General features: G+C 35.1%; 1 protein-coding gene across 8 annotated transcripts in view; it reads right to left on the reverse strand.

The window, feature by feature from the left end:
* CCDC171 (coiled-coil domain containing 171) overlaps positions 1–18,780 on the reverse strand; it is a 147,977-nt gene that overhangs the window by 88,445 nt on the left and 40,752 nt on the right. For all 8 annotated transcript variants that reach the window (XM_026866311.1, XM_026866313.1, XM_026866312.1 and 5 more), the window contains 6 exons: positions 16,362–16,464; positions 11,308–11,411; positions 8,345–8,434; positions 6,225–6,425; positions 4,181–4,348; positions 2,420–2,608 (listed from right to left, as the gene is read on the reverse strand). In XM_026866311.1, the coding sequence (XP_026722112.1) occupies positions 2,420–2,608; positions 4,181–4,348; positions 6,225–6,425; positions 8,345–8,434; positions 11,308–11,411; positions 16,362–16,464 (855 nt within the window). The remainder of the gene's footprint in view (positions 1–2,419; positions 2,609–4,180; positions 4,349–6,224; positions 6,426–8,344; positions 8,435–11,307; positions 11,412–16,361; positions 16,465–18,780) is intronic.

Raw genomic sequence — 18,780 nt, forward strand, 5'->3', positions numbered from 1 at the left:
AACTGCTACTAAAATCTCCAGATTTTACAATCATAAACTTTATTCTGAAAATACATAAATCTTTAATGCAGTTTTAAGAAACCAAACCAATAATTTCCATGATAGATTACTCATATTGCTGTGCAGTTAGAACTCTCAGTCTTCAGTCTGCCTTCACATATGTACTAACAAGTGCAAAAATTAAAGAAGTCTCAACCCAGGAGCTCTGAAATCTCTAGAAGAAATAGAACACTGGTTGAAGACAAAGTTAAAAACAATAGGATGCATTCTCTGATGTAACATTAGCTTGAGTCATTTTTTTTTGCTGTTCTGCACCACCTCCCCTTTCCAGGAGGAATAACACCTACAAGGGATTAGTTCACTCAATTTCTTGTAATTAACACTCAGATCCTTGGATAGAAAATACAGCAAATTGCTACAGCTTCCTTGTAGTGCTAGAATAAAAGTCCTAGGGTGATGAGACCCACAATTCTACAGTGAAATACAGAATAACGGCAAATTAAATTACACTTACACTGACTATATGTTTCCTATAAAAATTAAGTAATAAAGCCTATTAAAATAATTAAATATTGCATTCTGTATCTTTATGTAAACACCAGCAGTCAGTAATATCTAAAGTATCCTTTGAAGGCATTCTGTAACTTGTGGCACATTTTTCCTTGTTGCCTATACAATGAAATGAAGGCTACAACATTAGTCTGCACACCTCTGATCCACAGAGCAGTGATAGTGCAGATAAATATAGCTAACAGGCTCAAAGTGCGACAGGTAAAAGACAGTGAAGTCTTATAAAAAACAAGCCATCTCGAGTAGGACAGCCCTAATAGCAGACATAGATGGACCTTATCTGGTGTGGATCCCAGAAAGAAAAAAATCTTGATCAGGTATTTGCAGGTCCAAACTCAGTCACAAATTAGAAATCTAGAATAAATTACTGTTTTCTTTCCAGATTGATACTGAATGGTAAGGAAAGTGAACTGGAACATCGGATGGAAACAAAAAAAAAAAAGACACAAAGTTCTGTTGAATCATCTAAATGTATACAGACACTGTGTTGCTGAGATTACAACACTGCCAGTTTGTATTCCAACATTACATAACTTGTGTTAGAAAGCACACTCAGATGTTTCCAGATGAAAGTATCTCACTTTTCAAAACACAGTAGTCCTGTACAGCACGTTGACAGGTAAGTCTTTTTCAGATGACATGCCTAACACATTCCACAGCAGAGCCATGTTTTCAGTACATGCTCTGCCCGCTGTCTACACAATTCAGCTGAGAGTACCGGCAGGTTCAGTGCCATCCCAAAGAATGGTGCAGTAGCACACAGCATCAATTCTCCACAGTAAGAGAGTTCTGAAAGAGATGACTCAGACCTTCCTTTTGTGCAGCATCCATATGAGGTAGAAATTCAAACTACATAACTATACTTTTTTTTTAGGAAGGAAAAGTAATTTTTAAAATTAAAACTAAGCTTCCTTATTTCATCATTCAGTGTTGACAATGATTTAATAGGATGAAACTACAGGATGTTAGAGTAATTTAATATAAGTACGGATGCCACTTATTCCACTCACAGGGATATTTTTTTAGTATTGTCAATATCCAATGTGAAATGTAAATATCAAGCAAAAGATATAGACAAGATTTTAACTCATTTCCAAGAAGTCACCATAAACCTCTCTGTCTAAAGAATACTTCATAAATACTTATTTTGGAGTGCAAAGACTTCCAAGTCCAAAATCTGAGTCAAATACAGCATTCTTCTAAGGAAGTAAGTTTCACATGGCAGTCACAAATAACAAGGCATCTCTTATTTCCTCTATTCACAACACTTAAACACATGTAAGGAATGTGACTGTAAAGACAGTGAATTGTGGTTGTAGAATAGCAGTGAAAAATCTATATTGAAAGTAACTTTTCTAACTCAGTGACAACAGTTTTACACTTTTGAACCACCCCTCACTGTAGTATCTGTATAACGAAGTCATTTAATACTGTTGAAATCTACCACTGTAGCAGATAATTAGTTCTTAAGGTCAGAATGTATATACTAAATTTATTCCCAGGACACCACATGTTACTCTAGAGTCTCTGCAAAGCATGACACAAAAAAATTAACTGCTGCACTATGTAATTCTTAAAATAAGCAATTTCTATCTTAGAGCTTTAACATTCCCCCCAAAAATCACTACCAACTCTAGACCAAATTAAACAATTAATTTCTGGAATGTTTTAACAAAGTACTTACTTATTATAAGTGAAGTTAATACTAGCACAACGTTGGGGTTTTTTTTAAAAAAAAGATATACTAAAATTTCCCAAACCACCTTAAAATGGTTAGGAGTTTAAACTACTGAAATAATCCATTAATATTTACAAGAAAAAAAAAAAATTTAAGTTGACAGCACCATACCTGTGCTTTTGCACGAACCTCCCCAAGGAGACCTGAGTACTGCTGTTCCAGGTACTTTTTTTGTTTCTGCCAACAGCTTTCCTGTGATTTCATCTGTTCAGCCATTTTGCTAAAAGCATCTTCCTGGCTCTGCTGAAGCTCCTTCACAGTATCAGATTTGTTCTTACAAATATATTCTAGGTGAGATATCTGTGTGACAAGCATTTACAAAGAAATTATTTTACCTCTCAAAATACCTTTTTACTTTAGTTGTACATATTAATTTAAGCACAGACTATTCCAGCATGACAGAGCACTTGAATCTTGCAACAAAATTGAAACGTATTTTAGGATAATGAGTTTTCCTTGGTTTCAGTTTTACTATCCTTATACCACCTTGCAGATATTTGTTGCTGCCTTTGTTGGAAACCTGAACTAGATGGTTTTTTTGTTTGTTTTTTTTTTTTTTAAACAAATTCATTAAATCTTGTGCTGCTAGATTAGTAATCTGGATTAGGATTTGCAAGTAATAATGAGTAAAGGCTCTTAATTTTAATTTTTGTTTTATTGGAAAACCAAGAAATTCCATATATTATTAAGTATTACAGTAATGTCAGGAAATTTTAGCGTACAGAATGTTTTTCTGTAGTAGCAAGTAGCTCATTAGCTTATGACGTGTTTTCAACAAGCAGGAAGGGATTCACTCTGTGGTTTAACTTTGTAGCTGCCAGGCAAACTAAACGGAATAATGAACCAAGCTAACAATGACCTCTAGTTATACATGCTTACATACTTTGTTACTAGAGAGTATCAGCCAGATACCTTCCAAACAGATCACACAAAACTGCAGGAGAAAAATTTTATTCTCAGAAGGCAAGTACAACTGAGGTTAAAAATTCACTGTAACTAGCCCTGTCCCTTACTTGGGCCAGGAGTGGGTGGTCACAATTTCAGCAGATGAGAAGCACCTGAAGAGCTTTTCCCTTCCTATGCCTCAAGAACAAAATGTCAGGGCAGCCAACATCTGGAGTTGCTCTACCAAACTGTAGAACTGGCATGATCAATGGAACCAGAACATGAACTGAGATCCTAAAGAGTGGAATACGTTAGTCTGTGGAGCCAGTTTAAGTTACTTAAAAAGAGGTGTTTTCTTTCCTAAAAACAGAAATTTCTGGGGAGAAAGGCCACATAAGCTTTTTCACATTAAAATAATTCAGAAAAGTACAGCTTCTGCCTTATACAAATATTGACATGTTTTATAAAAGTATTTTCTACTGTATTTCTGAACACAGATTTCATAATCCAAAAGTTACAATTAAACCCAAAAAAATCACACTGGTCTTTTTTCATATAGTACCTCTCAATCATAAACATATAATTTAAAGATGATGTTCCTGGAGTAAGTGCATTTTGTTTCTGTTTTATGCTAAAATAAAGACTTGCTTTATTAGTGTAAATGACTAAGTTCTTTGAATTGCTTCATCAGTAAGATTAATTTATTTTCTTTTAATTAGGTCCCTGTGGCTAATATTGGCTAGTACTATTAGCATGTCCTGCACAGAAAGTGGAGCTTAGAGACTTCTTACAGACTTCAGTCACATTTACATGCCCACAGCAATGGCATCAAACTGAGTTGTAGACAAGCCATAATTAATGGTATTGAATTATTAACGTCCAAATTCTTTTTGAAATAAGATGAATGTCAGTCCTTTTTAATGATACTGTGATGTGGACAAATGTCACTGAATTTAATAGAGGTAGCTGGTGCCTAAGGACACTTACCTTCTCATTAGCCCTGTTGAGGTCTAAGATCAGGGCATCAACATTCTCCTGCAAGATTGCACAAAGCTCAGACCAAGAGAATCTATCCAGGATGCCTTCTGGTTGTTTTATAAGCACACAGCCTGCTACCAAATGCTGGTATAAGCTATGAAGGAAGGTTAGCTTCTCCTGAGACAAAAAGAAAATTTAACTGCTGTATCTCAACAGTGTTAGAATCCAAAGAGATGCATTACATGTGTTGTAATGTGAGCTGCACACAACTGAAAAAAACCACAAAGTTTATTCTCAAATATTTTCAAAATTCCTTGTTAATATTTGCAGTCATACATATTAAAACCAGAGTAAGATTTATCTAATTAGACAGTATATAAATAAAGCAAGCCCAATCCTGCAATTGGTCACAACCATGATCTCACACAGATAAAAAATTGCATGTTATTAGTAGATGCAATTTAATCATTCATGTCAAGACTTCCAGGTACATTCAAACTGTACTCACTTCCATTATCTGCACAGCACACAGAAAATTGTCTGAACGGCTTGGTAGCATACCCTGTTTATACAGCTATCACTCTGAAGTGTTTTAAAATTTTTTTGTGTGTGTGGATTATGTATGACTGAATAGCTAGACAAAATAGGCTTGCAGCTTCACCAGTTAAATTCCACAAATCATGTCTCATTCATTTATACTAGCAGTCAGTAGTATAATAAACTGATGCAAGCTATAAATAAACTTTAGCAACAATACCATGCAACAAAAATTTCAGCCTTCATCCTTTTAGTACATATATGACACTTAGCAACTTTGATTAAGGCAACAATGGAAGGCTGTACCTCAAAAGCCACAAGAAACAGAGCCTTTATTCTAAGTCAGTAAACCATTGCCAAGGTTCCCTTTGTTTTCCAGAGGCCTTGGATGAGGCTCCACGTTAAGAAATCATGGATGACCAAGATGGGGAACTAAGTTTTTTTCCAAGCCCTCTCCATTATACTTAGGTGCATTTTCTCACAATTATTTCATGGTATTTTAGGCAATAAAAAAATTTAGTTTCATTTGTTTCTAGCAGATCTCCTAATTCCCTGAAGAAAAATCTGGTGTGCCACCATCATTACATTTTTGTTTGGACTGTGATAAACCAAGGATGATAATTATACATTTGGCATGAAAAAGGGGTCCCAAGACTCAAAATCAATCAATTCACACACCGAATGCAACCACAGTGTTGTAGACATGCTGACTTTACAATATAGCCAAGCTTCTAGTTTCCTTCACTTTAATCATTATCTGATATGTGTAACAATTCCAGCTGCTTCATGTGGACACTATTTAAATACCAGACTGTAAAAGAGGTGGAAAGAATGTTTCCTTTTTACTCAGTTGGCATCCATGTCCAAATTTGTGGAAGTAATAAGCTCAGTATGCACGACAACTATGATAAAGAATATCATTGCTCTTGCTAGTACAAAACTGCTTTGCTGGGGGAAAAAGTAACAAAATTAACATCTGTAAACAAATATAAGGGAAGATATAGTAGTTCTGAAATAAAACTCTGTGCATCAGTTCTCACATATAGCATACCACAATGAGCTAACAGGTCACAGATAAGAATTTCTAGGTTTTGAGGCACACAGACAAATCTACCTCAATTCCACATTTTCTATCTATCAATTGCCATGTGAATCAGTACTTAACAACACATTATGATGATACTATTGTACGTTCCAATTGTAAAACATTTTTATTAACTTTCAATTTGAAAGAAAAATAATTATTCATCAGGTGTAGCTCTTTAAATAAACTCAGCTGTTCAAAAATGCAAAATACTGGAAGGGTTAAGCTATTACTTCTGATATACAAGGAAGGAGAACTAATATGTTCTGAAATCTTGCAGATATTAAATACATATTTCAAAGTTCATATCTTAAAATCATATTTTGGGGATAAATCTGTTAAGACTAAGAGTAACCATCTGATGTATGTAAATGTATAAAGTTGAGATTAAATAAAGACTATCTTTGACAGTCATCTTGTCTCTGGTAATACCTCCATATCCTTCTGGTAAGCCCTGGTAAGCTTCTGGATTTCATTTTCAGATTCCGTGGCACGTACTTTCTCCTTCTCCCAACATTGCCGTACATTCTGTAGTTCCATTTTTAAAGTGCCTATTAAAGTCCCTCTGTCTGCACACTTAGTGTGCAGATCATTTAACTCTTTATTGGCATCAGCCAGGTTATCCTGAGCTTCCTGTAGAACAGAGTAACGGAACAGAAAGGCTGGTAAGATTTTACCCTATAAAATGTTACCTTAGTCCAGTGCTCACCCTCTGAAGAAATAAACAGTCATGTAGCCACATGCATTCAGAAGACTCCAGGCTAAGTTGACTGTATTCTCAATAACAGAATGTCAAAATTGACAATAGTCCTTCTCCACATCTTGTAACTAGGTGCCATCTAAAAGCCATCTGAGAGTTAAAAGCTCCATGAAACAGTGACATTTGGAATCCCCCCTATCCCCACAACTGAGATGCAGAACACATGGATGCAAGTTATCTTATGCAGTTTGGACAGCTCTCAGAGCTATTGAAAAGATACATTACTTTCGTAAGTGAATCTCTGGTCCATTACAGCTGAGTCAGTAGGCAACACAGACAACTGTTGTTACCCCCTGTATTCTTTATCTGCATGATAAAAAAACGTAAAGACTCTCTTTGGAGGTTTAACCATGGGAAGAAACTAATAATCAGAAATGGTCATAAATACAATCATTATGTTACCAGTACCAAATCTTACAAGATAAACAAAGAACTTAATACACCACCCCTTTTCAGCCAAAACATTGCTGAAATGGATTGAACAGATACACATGCCTTCCTCTCCTACAAGCACTGGACTTCCAGCACTGCTGAGTTTAATAAAGGTTAAACTGAAAACACTGTTTCTCATAAAATCATAGCTGCTTATACAGGACATATAATAGGATATATACCCCCAAATTCATCAGATGACAATTTTTATTCTTCATAATAGGAAATATACTCCCAAATTAATCAATGACAATTTCTATTCTTCTGAATGAAAATATTAAAATATCAAAGCAACATTAAATTTTTAACACAAATGTTTTCAGACTAGAACTAGTTTTCACTCATATATACAATTTTATTTCCAAAAATTTAAAGAGATCAAAAACTGATATAATGTACAAACCCACCACCATCTGTGTGTAGCAATCTCAGTTCTTGCATGAAGAATACAAGTATCTGTTGCAAGGGGTTGCAAAAACTTTAGGTGCTTTACAAAGGTGCTACAACAGAAGCAGAAGTCTTAAGTCTTCTGAACATAAATTAGTAAAGAAAGTTCAGATCAGGTGACAGATCATATGCAAGTGTCAATAAATATGAAAATTCAGCGAGGGTTGCAGAAGTATCTGTGACTAAACCAAAGCAATAAAGCATCATATCCCCAGGAAAAGAATCTACAAAACACTGGGAGCAGAGATGTTCTATTTTGTCAGTAATACAATACACTGCCAGTTGGGAGATTAAGTTTAACCATGACCTCAAGACTTCGTCACTCCCTTGGCCACTAATGTAACCAGACTGGACACTACAGAAGTGGTGTGCCAGCCATGAAGAGAGATCAAAACAAATTTTTGTTCAGAAACTAAAGAAAAGAGTTCTCAAGTCTTTTTCTCAGTTCCCAGGGAGATGTTATTCTAAGAAATTTAGGGCTGCACGTTGTACAACTGTTAAGGATGATCTGATGCTTCATACATGCATTAACTTGTCTGATAAACATGAACAAAAAAAAAAATTAACAGAAGAACGTCTTAAAATATGCTTTCATATAAACAGAAGTAATTATCTTCCTGAGAAAAACAGTTAAGAGAAAAAAAATACTGACGCTGATTTCAATATAAAACAATACTTTACGAATTGAAAATTCTATTATTTCGAAAGTGCAATCATTGAAATAATCAGTTATGTAGTCTAAGGTGGTAACTAGAATAAAGCAGCATGGCTTCGCATCTGCTTGCAAGGTAAACTAGTATGTTCAACACCTGATACAGAGACTTATTCTGATAAAAAAATAAAGATACCTTAAATCCAGAAACACATTTTTTGCAGGACTTTCAAATTTTATGTTAAGTTCATGAAACCATACCTTAAGGTCTTGACTTAAAACACACATTTTCTCTTTGGATATCTCAAGTTCTTTGGTCATCTTTTCACACAAAGACTTCATTTTCCCAAGCTGTGTAAAATACAGAGGTCAAACAGGCTTTTACAGGAAAGTTACATAATCGCTTGAATATAAAGGAAGAATTTTCTAATTAAATGTAAAAAAACAAATCAGTTTCAATTCCCTCAACAATATTTATAAACCATACAATCTAAATAATGTGCCATTACAAAAGAAATAACTATTTTATAATGACTTAAAATTAATAGCAGTGGCAGAATCCCAAATGAAGTCCACTATTAACTTTCCCACTAACTCTCAAAATATCTGACAAAAACACAGACTTTGAAATGCATTTGAAAATTTAATAAATTCAGATTATGATCTGGGAAGTGGTTTATGAAAACAAGTTTTCAAAGACAGTGGCCGTTTGTGGAAACTGTCCAGCTACAAGCATGGTCTCTACTTTTTACTGAGTGCTGGATATTATGCACATACCCACAAAATGCAGTAATGTTCCTGAGAGGCATGGTGACTACTGAACTGTTTGTGGTGTTATAAGCAACCACCTTAGGGGTAGCTCATGACCATAATGTATACTAGCTTCACTTTCCACTTTCAAAAAAGGTAAGATATCACTACAAGCCATATCTTTGGTTACCTGATAATCAGGTTAGCAATACAGATGTCTGAAAGAAAGCATCGAATAGAGGTGTATTATAGTGCAGGTCACTGCCGGCACATAAGTATTAAGGAGCAACTCAGAAGTAAAATATCCCATTTACAAAATTTCCAGATTGCTTTAGAAATTATATTTTTATTTGACCTCAAATCAGGACATTTGACCTCAAACCTGTCAGAACCCTTATAAAATAATTATAGTATATTACAAAGATAAAAGACTGGAATATTTCCAGACTTTTTGTTAGTTTACTAGCCTTTGCTCTTCTCCCAAAAAATATTCTAGTCTCTGCACTATACAGAAAGTCAAAAGCTTGTTATTTGTCAAAACCAAAACACTTATACACCTTTCAGTCACACAAATTAACTAGATTGTTTAATCTAATGTTTAACACTCTAAATTAAAGCTGATACATGACAAGCTCACCACAGTAGTTCATATATACATACAGGTGCACACATATATTAGTAACTATCAGTATGTGGGGTCCTGTTGAAAATCTCTTTATAGAAATAACACTAAATAATTACTCAAAACTAAACCCTTATTACTGTGTATTAAAACATCCTGGTTTTATTGCATAGTGCCCTTCATAGTCCCTTTGTGCATTATTGTATTATTAAAAAGTTTTATTACTAAACATATTTAATATATTAAAAGCCAAAAGCAGCATTATCTATAGGGGCGGGGGTAATCAAGAAGGACAGAGCACTGCCCTTTCTGTGCACCATGAAGGTGCTCAGTGATCTCTGGCTCCATACGACAACTTCAGGGTCAGTCACACACAGTCCTACTGGGAAGTCTTGTGGCAGGTCATCTGTTGGTCCTGCTCTGCTTGCGATTTATTTTCCTTGACAGTTCATTCTTCTTTCTGTCAGAATACTCTCTTTGCTTTCTTAGCAGCCACCCCCTTGGTCTCCCCACTGCTGTCTCTGGCACAGTTTCACAACAAAGCACATCACTAAGCCAAAGCCTGCTGAGTCGACTTTTCAACTGTGCTGCCTGTCATGTGACATTCCTCCTCCCAAATAACAATTCGCTGTGGGTAATATGTTCCTAGTTACTCTGCAGCTTCCAGACTTGGGTCTCAGAAGGGTTTCATAATGACTATACACATTGGTTCTCTTATCTCACTGGGAGAGACCTAACAGTGCTTGCTGTTTACAGAAGTATAATTGTTTCCATGGTCGCTTATTTTTGCGCCTGTTGAACAAACTCAAAGGTCTTGCAGGAGACCATTCTCTTCCCAATAAAAGAGGCAAAACCAATATACTTACTTTTCTTCTGGGTTGTTTTTTTTGTTTGTTTGGTTTTTTTTGGGGGGGGGGGTGTTTTTGTTTTTTTTAAACATTGTGACTAGCTAGAATATGCATTTGTCAAAACAAAAGACAAAATCTAGAAATGAAAAAACAGCATTGGCACTTTTACAATCTTATTACACCTTGCCTTTCTGTATTTGCCAATATTATCCAAAGAAAAGCTAGTACGTTTGTACAGAAAGCTTTAACAGTGCAGTTAACTCCTCTCTACAGCCTTTAAAGCCACACATTCATAAAACATTTACACCCAAGAGGATTAATCACATTAGCAATACAAGTGAAGAAATAAATGAAAGATTATGACTTTTCAGTCAGTGAAATAAAATGCCAGTAGGACTGCATGGAAAACACTTAATTTTTTCAAGGATAAGACAAAATTGAAGTATTTCCATTACTGTCTTTGATAAAATATTGTCACAGTCCTATTTTACTTAAAAAGACCTCAAAATAGCACCAAAAGAGACTTTATAATAAACACACTCATCTCAATATTATGCCACTTTAAATGTACATGGGCATGAACATTTACATAACTGATGATACCAATGACTGTTGAAGTTCAAGTGCTGTGTATTTCAGAATACTGTGGTATACCATGTCTAACTTAAATCATCACCTTTTAACTGAAATCCTAGATATGAATGGCTCGTTTTTCCTGAAAGTTTCTTGAAAACAATAACCCCAACAGGTTTAATAAGAAAACAAAACCAAATTAAACTAAAAAGAAAAGAAGAAAAACCTCTTCTCCCTGTCCCCTCAAATGTAAGTGAAACTTTACTGTAGGGCAAGCTTAGAGAAATAGTAGTGACAGAGATTATTTCTTTAGCTATACGTGAAGCTGCCAACTCAACACTCCCACTCTTCTGACCTTTTTTACAAGCAAAGCGTATGTACTGCTGAAGGCCGAAGGCAATACATATAGAGCCAAACAGTGCAAGTGTTACCTCATTAGACATATCTTCCAGCTTGTTCTGGTAAGCTGTCAAGGTACACCTCAAAGTCTCAAGGACAGAGAGGCTCAGAGGTTTATCTTTGTCCTTAAAAGTGCCTGAAGAAAAATACAGAATGAAAATTAAGCCTTAAAGCCATAGAGAGAAAACTACTCACTCTGGATGAGAGGTATTAAAATTAGTTAGGGCTTCAGTGACAATACAAAACACTGAACAGCAGCCTTGTTTGCCACAAGAGATGCAGCTGAAGAGCTATACTTTCACAGTAAATACAGCTGAAAGACATTTGTATAAAAGCTTTAATACAAGATACAGAACTGTACATTCTGGATTATATTTCTACCTAACACATTTGGTATGCAGTCTTGCATATAATTTCTACTGTGGTGAAGTCTGTGTCATTCAGTCAGACCAGCCAACTTCAAAACCACACAATAACACACTTTGAAAAACATGTTGCCTGAAAGTTAAGTATGTTACACTTATGACATTATTTTGCTGTTGTGACTAAGCATGCATATTATAATATAGTACTTCATTTACTCAAAACTTTACCAAGCCAAAGATCACATGACTATGTTATGCTTGGAGAGGTCTTAAAAACCTTTTAAATGATCTTGAATTTCATTCCAAAGGAAATAATAAAAAAAATTTATTATCTGTCTGCAGAGCCCTACATAACGTTTCAATTATAAATCTTAAAGCTGATATATCCATTATATACACGCTGCACTTTTTTATTAAACCTTTAGACAGAGACTTCTGATCTGGTTGCCTTAATTAGGGACATATGAACAAGTCTGTGCATTCCAAAGCCTGTAGTACAATGTACTAAGAAAGCAAAACAATACTGTATTGATCAAGAGGTCACAAGATGTCAGCTGATATTAAATTTCCAAGAACTATTAATTTTTTTCTGGTGTTACAGCAAAATAAAGATTATTGACAAATTCTCCTTGTCAGTATTATTTATATTAGAATGTAGCATTTATAAACTTATTTTGTAACAAATTATAGTTATCATCTTTTCCACAAGTCTTAACATGTTCTATAAGCAAAACTAACTTTACCAACACTAATAGCATCCTTATTTTGCAAAAGAAGTGAAAAAATATGTGGCATTTGAACTCCAGACAGGCTAAACAACCATATCTCCCAGCAGAACTACATGATGACACAGGTATTTATCACCTCTGGAAGGTCAGTGTCACTAAGCAATATACCTAGGGTGGCTCAGAGTCAAATCAGATACTAAACTCTAAGCCTTTCCGTCGGCTCTCCATAAAACTTTATAAGGTAGAGGGAGTGCCTGCAGGCTGGGTTTTTTAAGAATCCTATGGTTACTGTTATCTAATAAGCATGATAGCCTACTCTAAGCATTTTACAAAAATGTTGTTTGTCCTGTAGACCATATAATGCACCAATGGTAGTCAGTGGCAAACTTACACATATGCACAAGTCTGAAAGTATTCAGAACACCTGTTGGCAAAATTTTTTCAATTAATTAGCCTCTTCTCTCCAAACCCTTTGATAATACCAGAAAGCACACAGTAATACTCAGATTGGACACTAACTTTTCACTTTGACTTCTCAGCCAAGTGTTACTGTCCAAGTCACATCTAGTCAAACCAGTGCAAGTTTGTAAGATTCCTTTCAGTAACAGGCACAAAATATGCTCTACAGCATACAAGAGAATTTAAAAAGAATACATGTCCCTGTGACAGACTTCTGCTCTCTTCTATCAGCAGTCCTAATCCAGGGGACACCTACTTACCAGAGTTTCTAAAGGTCTACAGAGTCAGGGAAAAGTAAAATCTTCTTAATGACACTTCAATGCCCTTAACCAAACCTCTGAGTCTTAGTAATGTCCCAGATAGCAGCATTACACTTTGGATCAACCCAAGGAAGAAGAATTCATAAAATTTCACCTTTTGTGAGAAGTTTTAGATTACACATTTAAGAAAGAGACTACTAACACCTTATAAAATTTTTACACTTAACCACAGCAATAGTTAAGCATGCACAGGGCTCCTCAATTACAACAGACTTCTCACTACTACCCACTGTAGGAACATTTTGCAGTGAACTTTTTCCACAATAAAAATAAAGTACTATTCTTCCATACTTCTATCTCTAGAGAGGTTGTAACTCACAATTTTCATTCAGTTTAAAATAATAACTATTAAGTCAATCTACAGGTTTTCATCAAACCGTCTTATGTATCTTCATTTCTAAAGTCCTAATCTGCAATGCTGTCACTGAAACATGACTCAGAACTATCTTAATTTACATCATGTTTCCCAAAACCAGACTTCTGCTAGTAAACTTTCCATGCTGGCATTCTATGTTTTTGCTGCAACACTGTTTTCTAGGCTGCTCAGTCTGCTAAGAGAAATACTACATTCCACCTTACTGCACTAGCTGAAAACAAGCCTATGTCTTTAATACTGGCCAAATGTTGTCTGTCTTCATACAGCTATGCAGGAGACATGCAACATAATCCAAATTGCACTTTTGCTGGAGAGGCCCTACTTCAGAAATGAGGGGGAAAAAAAAAAAAACACAAAACACAATACTTGAAGCATTCGCCCAGTGTCACCTCATAGTCTGAGGAAGAATTCTGGGAAAATGCCAGGTTCAACAGCAGTCCAATAAGAGGCATACAAGTGAGTAAACTCTTAAACCTGCTGCTTCAGATTTTCTACTAACAGTACTGGGCCTGGTTAAGATAGAGTTAACTTTCTTCATAGCAGCTCATATGGTGCTGTGGTTTAGAGTTTTGACCAAAACAGTACTGGTGGCCTGCATTCAACAGTGACACTAACTCAAAGCAGCTAACACTCTTAGCACATTATACTCAGTTCACTTTTTATTTTGATTACTACAACCATTTTTTTTTTTCCTGAAATGAAGGCAAACTTCCCTGAGCACAAACCCTGTTGCTAAGTAACTGCAAAATATGATAAACTGAAATCATGCAAGTTTCCCCAGTAAGAACAATTGTGTTCTGGAAAAACTATAAAGGCCACTTAAAAATAAGACCATGGATTTACATTTGTTATTTTGAAATTTAGAAAGAAAAAATAACTTTTTAAAATACTTTGATTTTTTAAATCTTAAAAAAAATATAGACTTCTTTTTCCTTTATAGCCCAATACTCACAGCCCAATCAGCACTTAAATGAAAGCACCAGATCTTTAGTATTGACAGATTTCTGAGTAGATCTCTCAACCACTTGAGTTGAAAGTTAAATACAAAAACAAGACAGACTGCCCAGCCAGCTGTGGCTCATGTAGCCCTTCATCTTCTAATTAGACTACAAAGATTTAAGATTTTTATTTTTATTTGCAACTAGGCATTTCCATTTCAAATACGATTACATTAAACATTTTTTTTTAAATTGAAAGAAATACTATTATATAATAAATTTGTAAGTACAGCACAGTAAGGCAATAGCATTAAATTTTTAAGTTTCACACTTAGAAGCTCAGTAAATACAAGGAACAAATGTCTTAGTCAATGTCCATTTTAATATTAGCTGTAAAAACTCAATCCACAGCAGAACTAAATTTCACTTTCTGCCTCAACTGAGCCTCTGCAGCATTGCTGAAGCTTAAAAGAAAAGATCTCTTTAGATAAGATCTTTCAAAGTTTAACTTGAACAAAACAAATTAATACTGAACTTAGCATTACCGAATGCCTAATATTATAGACAGGTCAAAGCTGTTCTCTGCAAGGTTTACCACTAGGGAGAACAGAAAACCTATCCAACCTTACTGCTTCAGAAACTGTACTTTGGCAGCAGCATCCAGCTCCCCCCAGAACTGCTGAAGCCCTCTGGGCATATGGAACTTTGCAAGATTGAGGAAAACATACAGTTCAGGAAAACATACAGTTTTGAAGAGCTTTTCAGTCTGACATATCTACAGTAAACCTACAGTTATTACCCACAGGAATTACATTTATAATTACAGAATAAAACTGATACCAGTTCCCAAATAAAAAATCATATAGCCCATGTGAAGAAATCAATGCATCACAGGTTCAAGGCTAGGGTTTTAAGGACAACAGAAATCTCACAAAGTTCCTTTATTCTATTTTAACAGTACTAGGCCCTAAAAAAAATATTGTTTTGTGACGATACAAAAAAATGCTCTTCATTTAAAGGTGTTATACATGCATTTATGTCTACTGTTGCTAAAAAATACAGAAACATATCACCACAATTTACATAAAAAGAACACATCTGCTCTTCAAGCAATATTTTGCCTGTTTTCTTTCAGTTTATTTACACTGTAAGTTGCAAGCATTTTGCATCTAGTATGTGATTTTTTAACAGGAACCATACAGAGAAAACTTATATAGTTGCTTTTAAATGTATATTTTTAAAAGTGTACTACTTTCACCTTTTAAAAAATTACTAGCTATTATGTTGAAGTTCAGCTTGTTTATGTTACCCACCATTTCCAATGTTTTAGCAAGCAGCAGTTTTTTGAGTTTGATACAGTAACCAAATATAAAGCTAAGTAGCACAGTGACTACAGACAATTTTAATGAAAACAGAGAAATATTTGTTCTATATTAGATCAAATGAATGCAAGACAGTACTAGTCCACCATCAACAGTAAAAAGTATTGTGTTATATCATATGTCCTACACAACCTTTTTGAATATATGACCTTTAAGTTGCTGAAGGTTGCCTCAGAATTTGGCTCAGTTCAGGCAAAACATCTGTTCCCTTTGCAGGTATACTGTAAGGACTTTTTTCTCAGTTGGATTTAGAGCACAGCAAGTGAGCCCTTTTCTGACCGATCATATATACCCCAGCATTTGTAAATCAAGCTCTGGGCTGACAACAGCAGGTCCACATTCCGTCACCCTTTCTCAGCTAGCAAGGCCATTTGACTGCTGTGAGAACTGCTCTTATCATGTCATCAAATCAAAGCATGTTGAGAAGAGGGAATGCAAGAGGCATCTGCAGAATTCCCACAATGTAGTGACTTTGGAACATTGACAGATGCATCTGTCATTTTATACCTTCAACTAACCTGCTGTCCGCTGCCCTGACATAGCAAAGCTGTCCAAGAGTAATTCCAGCTCTCTCATGTTGTTTTCATACGTCTCTGTTAGAAAGACCTGGTGTTTCTTGGCCTTTATTTGACAGGAGATACAGACAAGACAAGAGGGGGGGGGAAAAGAAACCTATTAAAATAGTAAACAAAAGAAATATAGATCACAATGGTATTTTTGTTCCCTTTTAATGTAAATTCCTGATATATTTATTACTCCTTTTCCTGCGCCAAAAGACCTAATATGACATCACAAATAAGTAACACAGAATCCTGAAACACAGTTAAAATAGAACTAAAGGCTTCATGTAATCAAAAGAAAAACTTGTCTTCTGCTTTAAAAAATATCTTAATAAACATTAATTAACTGCTGCCCATCTATACAAGCAGTGAAATCTATTGTTACACCCTACAAGGGCATCCAGAAAGACACCAAACTACTGGCAGACAGGCTAGAAATTCATGATTTGGCACTCAGTCAAATCCCACACCTATTCTCATTGCAAACCTGCCTACTTTAATTGTTAGTATCTTCCATGCTTGATATTATTATCTTCAATATCAAAAACTCCTCCTTACACATGGAATATAAACCAACGGAGTCCTTCAGACCCTGTCACTGAATTTTCTTTTAAAAAAGCTGTTCACTAAGTGCAGCAGCCTATTGTTCTAATCAAGACACTGGCTTTATTCTGAGAGCAAAAAGGTATTAAAGATTTTTTTTAATCACAACAACAGAAATACTGTATCAAATTGTTCCTTCAATTTATATCTGGTAGTAGAACTTGCAATTTTCAAATACATGCATCTGTAATTCCAAACAAGACCAAGGTCCTCTTGGACATATGTATAATAGTTCTGACTTCTCAAAAAAATTTACAATTCTAGAAGCTGACAAAAAGTAACACATCTCAGCATTTCAGGGAAAAAAAAAAAACAAACCAAACTAAAACACCAAACCCAAACCCTCAGCAACACCTCCTCCCCAAAATCAAGAGGAAACTGGATTTAAATAACTTCAGTTTTCTTACGGCAAAGATTATGCTCAAAGATGTCTCATTACATCTAATTACTCAACTTACTACTATTCTAAATTCTAATGCCTGTTATACTTGGTGATGGAAGCCTACCATTTTTTGTATTGAGAAAAATCCTACTGTTTTCTATCATATCTATAAACTATTGCTTTAGTTATGCTTCACTGCATGTGTAAGGATCCAGTCAATTTCTCAAGCGTGGAAAACATTCTCCCCAGGAAAACTGCTACATACTGGTAGCATATAACTGTCAGACTAAAAAAAAAAAGCCCAAGAAATGCATTTAATTCTCTGCAGTGTTCTTCACTATTCAGTTTAAATATTTTATAAATTTGCTTTACTCTTTCAATTTTAATTATATGTACTGTACATCAACTAATATATTATTCATATGTGTATTTCAATGTTAGGTCCCCTGTAGCATTTACACGCCCTTCCTTATGTGAGAGTTTGTACTGCATTTCATACAGAATTTCCAAACCACTTCTATATATTCAAAAATAACCAAGTTTTTATTCTTACTCTATAAAATTATCTATATAAATAGAACTTGAAATTTCTGAGCTCCAGTAAAAATATTTTATGGGATGCAAACACATTAAAATAATTTACTCTCATGTACTGATATATCTCAAAGACCTCATGTATTACAAATAAGAAAATACATAAATATGATCAGCATCACAATAAAATAAATACTCTTTTTATATAAACCACTCCAGTACAGACAAGGTCAGACTAAATCTTCCCCAAAAAACATTTTCCCATGGAAAAGTCAAATGTGAGAATTTTTTCTATCTCCTCATCCAATTTTTTCATTTGGTTTAGTTAATTTACCACAATTTAGTCTGTATATTCCAGTTTGTTCGGCCTCCACTTCTCAGCACAGAGTGTTTGTGAACTGCATCTACTCTCCCTAAGCCAGTTTCAGTCTGTTTTTTAACAGCAATAAAGATGAAAGGGAAATTCCTTAGACTAGCCACTTTCTCTACACTTCAGCTGCTAAGTATTTAGTATCTTTCCTTTCAATTCTTCCCCATTTTCAATCACTGTCCCCATTATCAGAAATTGAAGAAAAATACTGTAAACTACAGTGCTGGAAATCCAGGCACAGGTTAAGAGTCCAGAAGGGTCTCAACATATCGATCTAATTTCTTATGTCTCACTGACAGGTATCTAATAAGATTGTGTAGCCTCGTAAAATCATAGAGTAATTTAAGCTGACAGGATCTCTAGAGGTCATCTGGTCCCACTCCCCACTCAAATCAGGGCCATGCTTGAAGTCAGGTTACGTTGCTCAGAGCCTTGTCCAGCCAAGTTTTGTCAAGGATGGAGTTTCAACAACCCCTGCAGGCAACATG

Source organism: Athene cunicularia, assembly GCF_003259725.1.
Source record: "Athene cunicularia isolate RWA chromosome Z unlocalized genomic scaffold, athCun1 chrZ_part2, whole genome shotgun sequence".
Classification (NCBI taxonomy): Eukaryota; Metazoa; Chordata; class Aves; order Strigiformes; family Strigidae; genus Athene; species Athene cunicularia.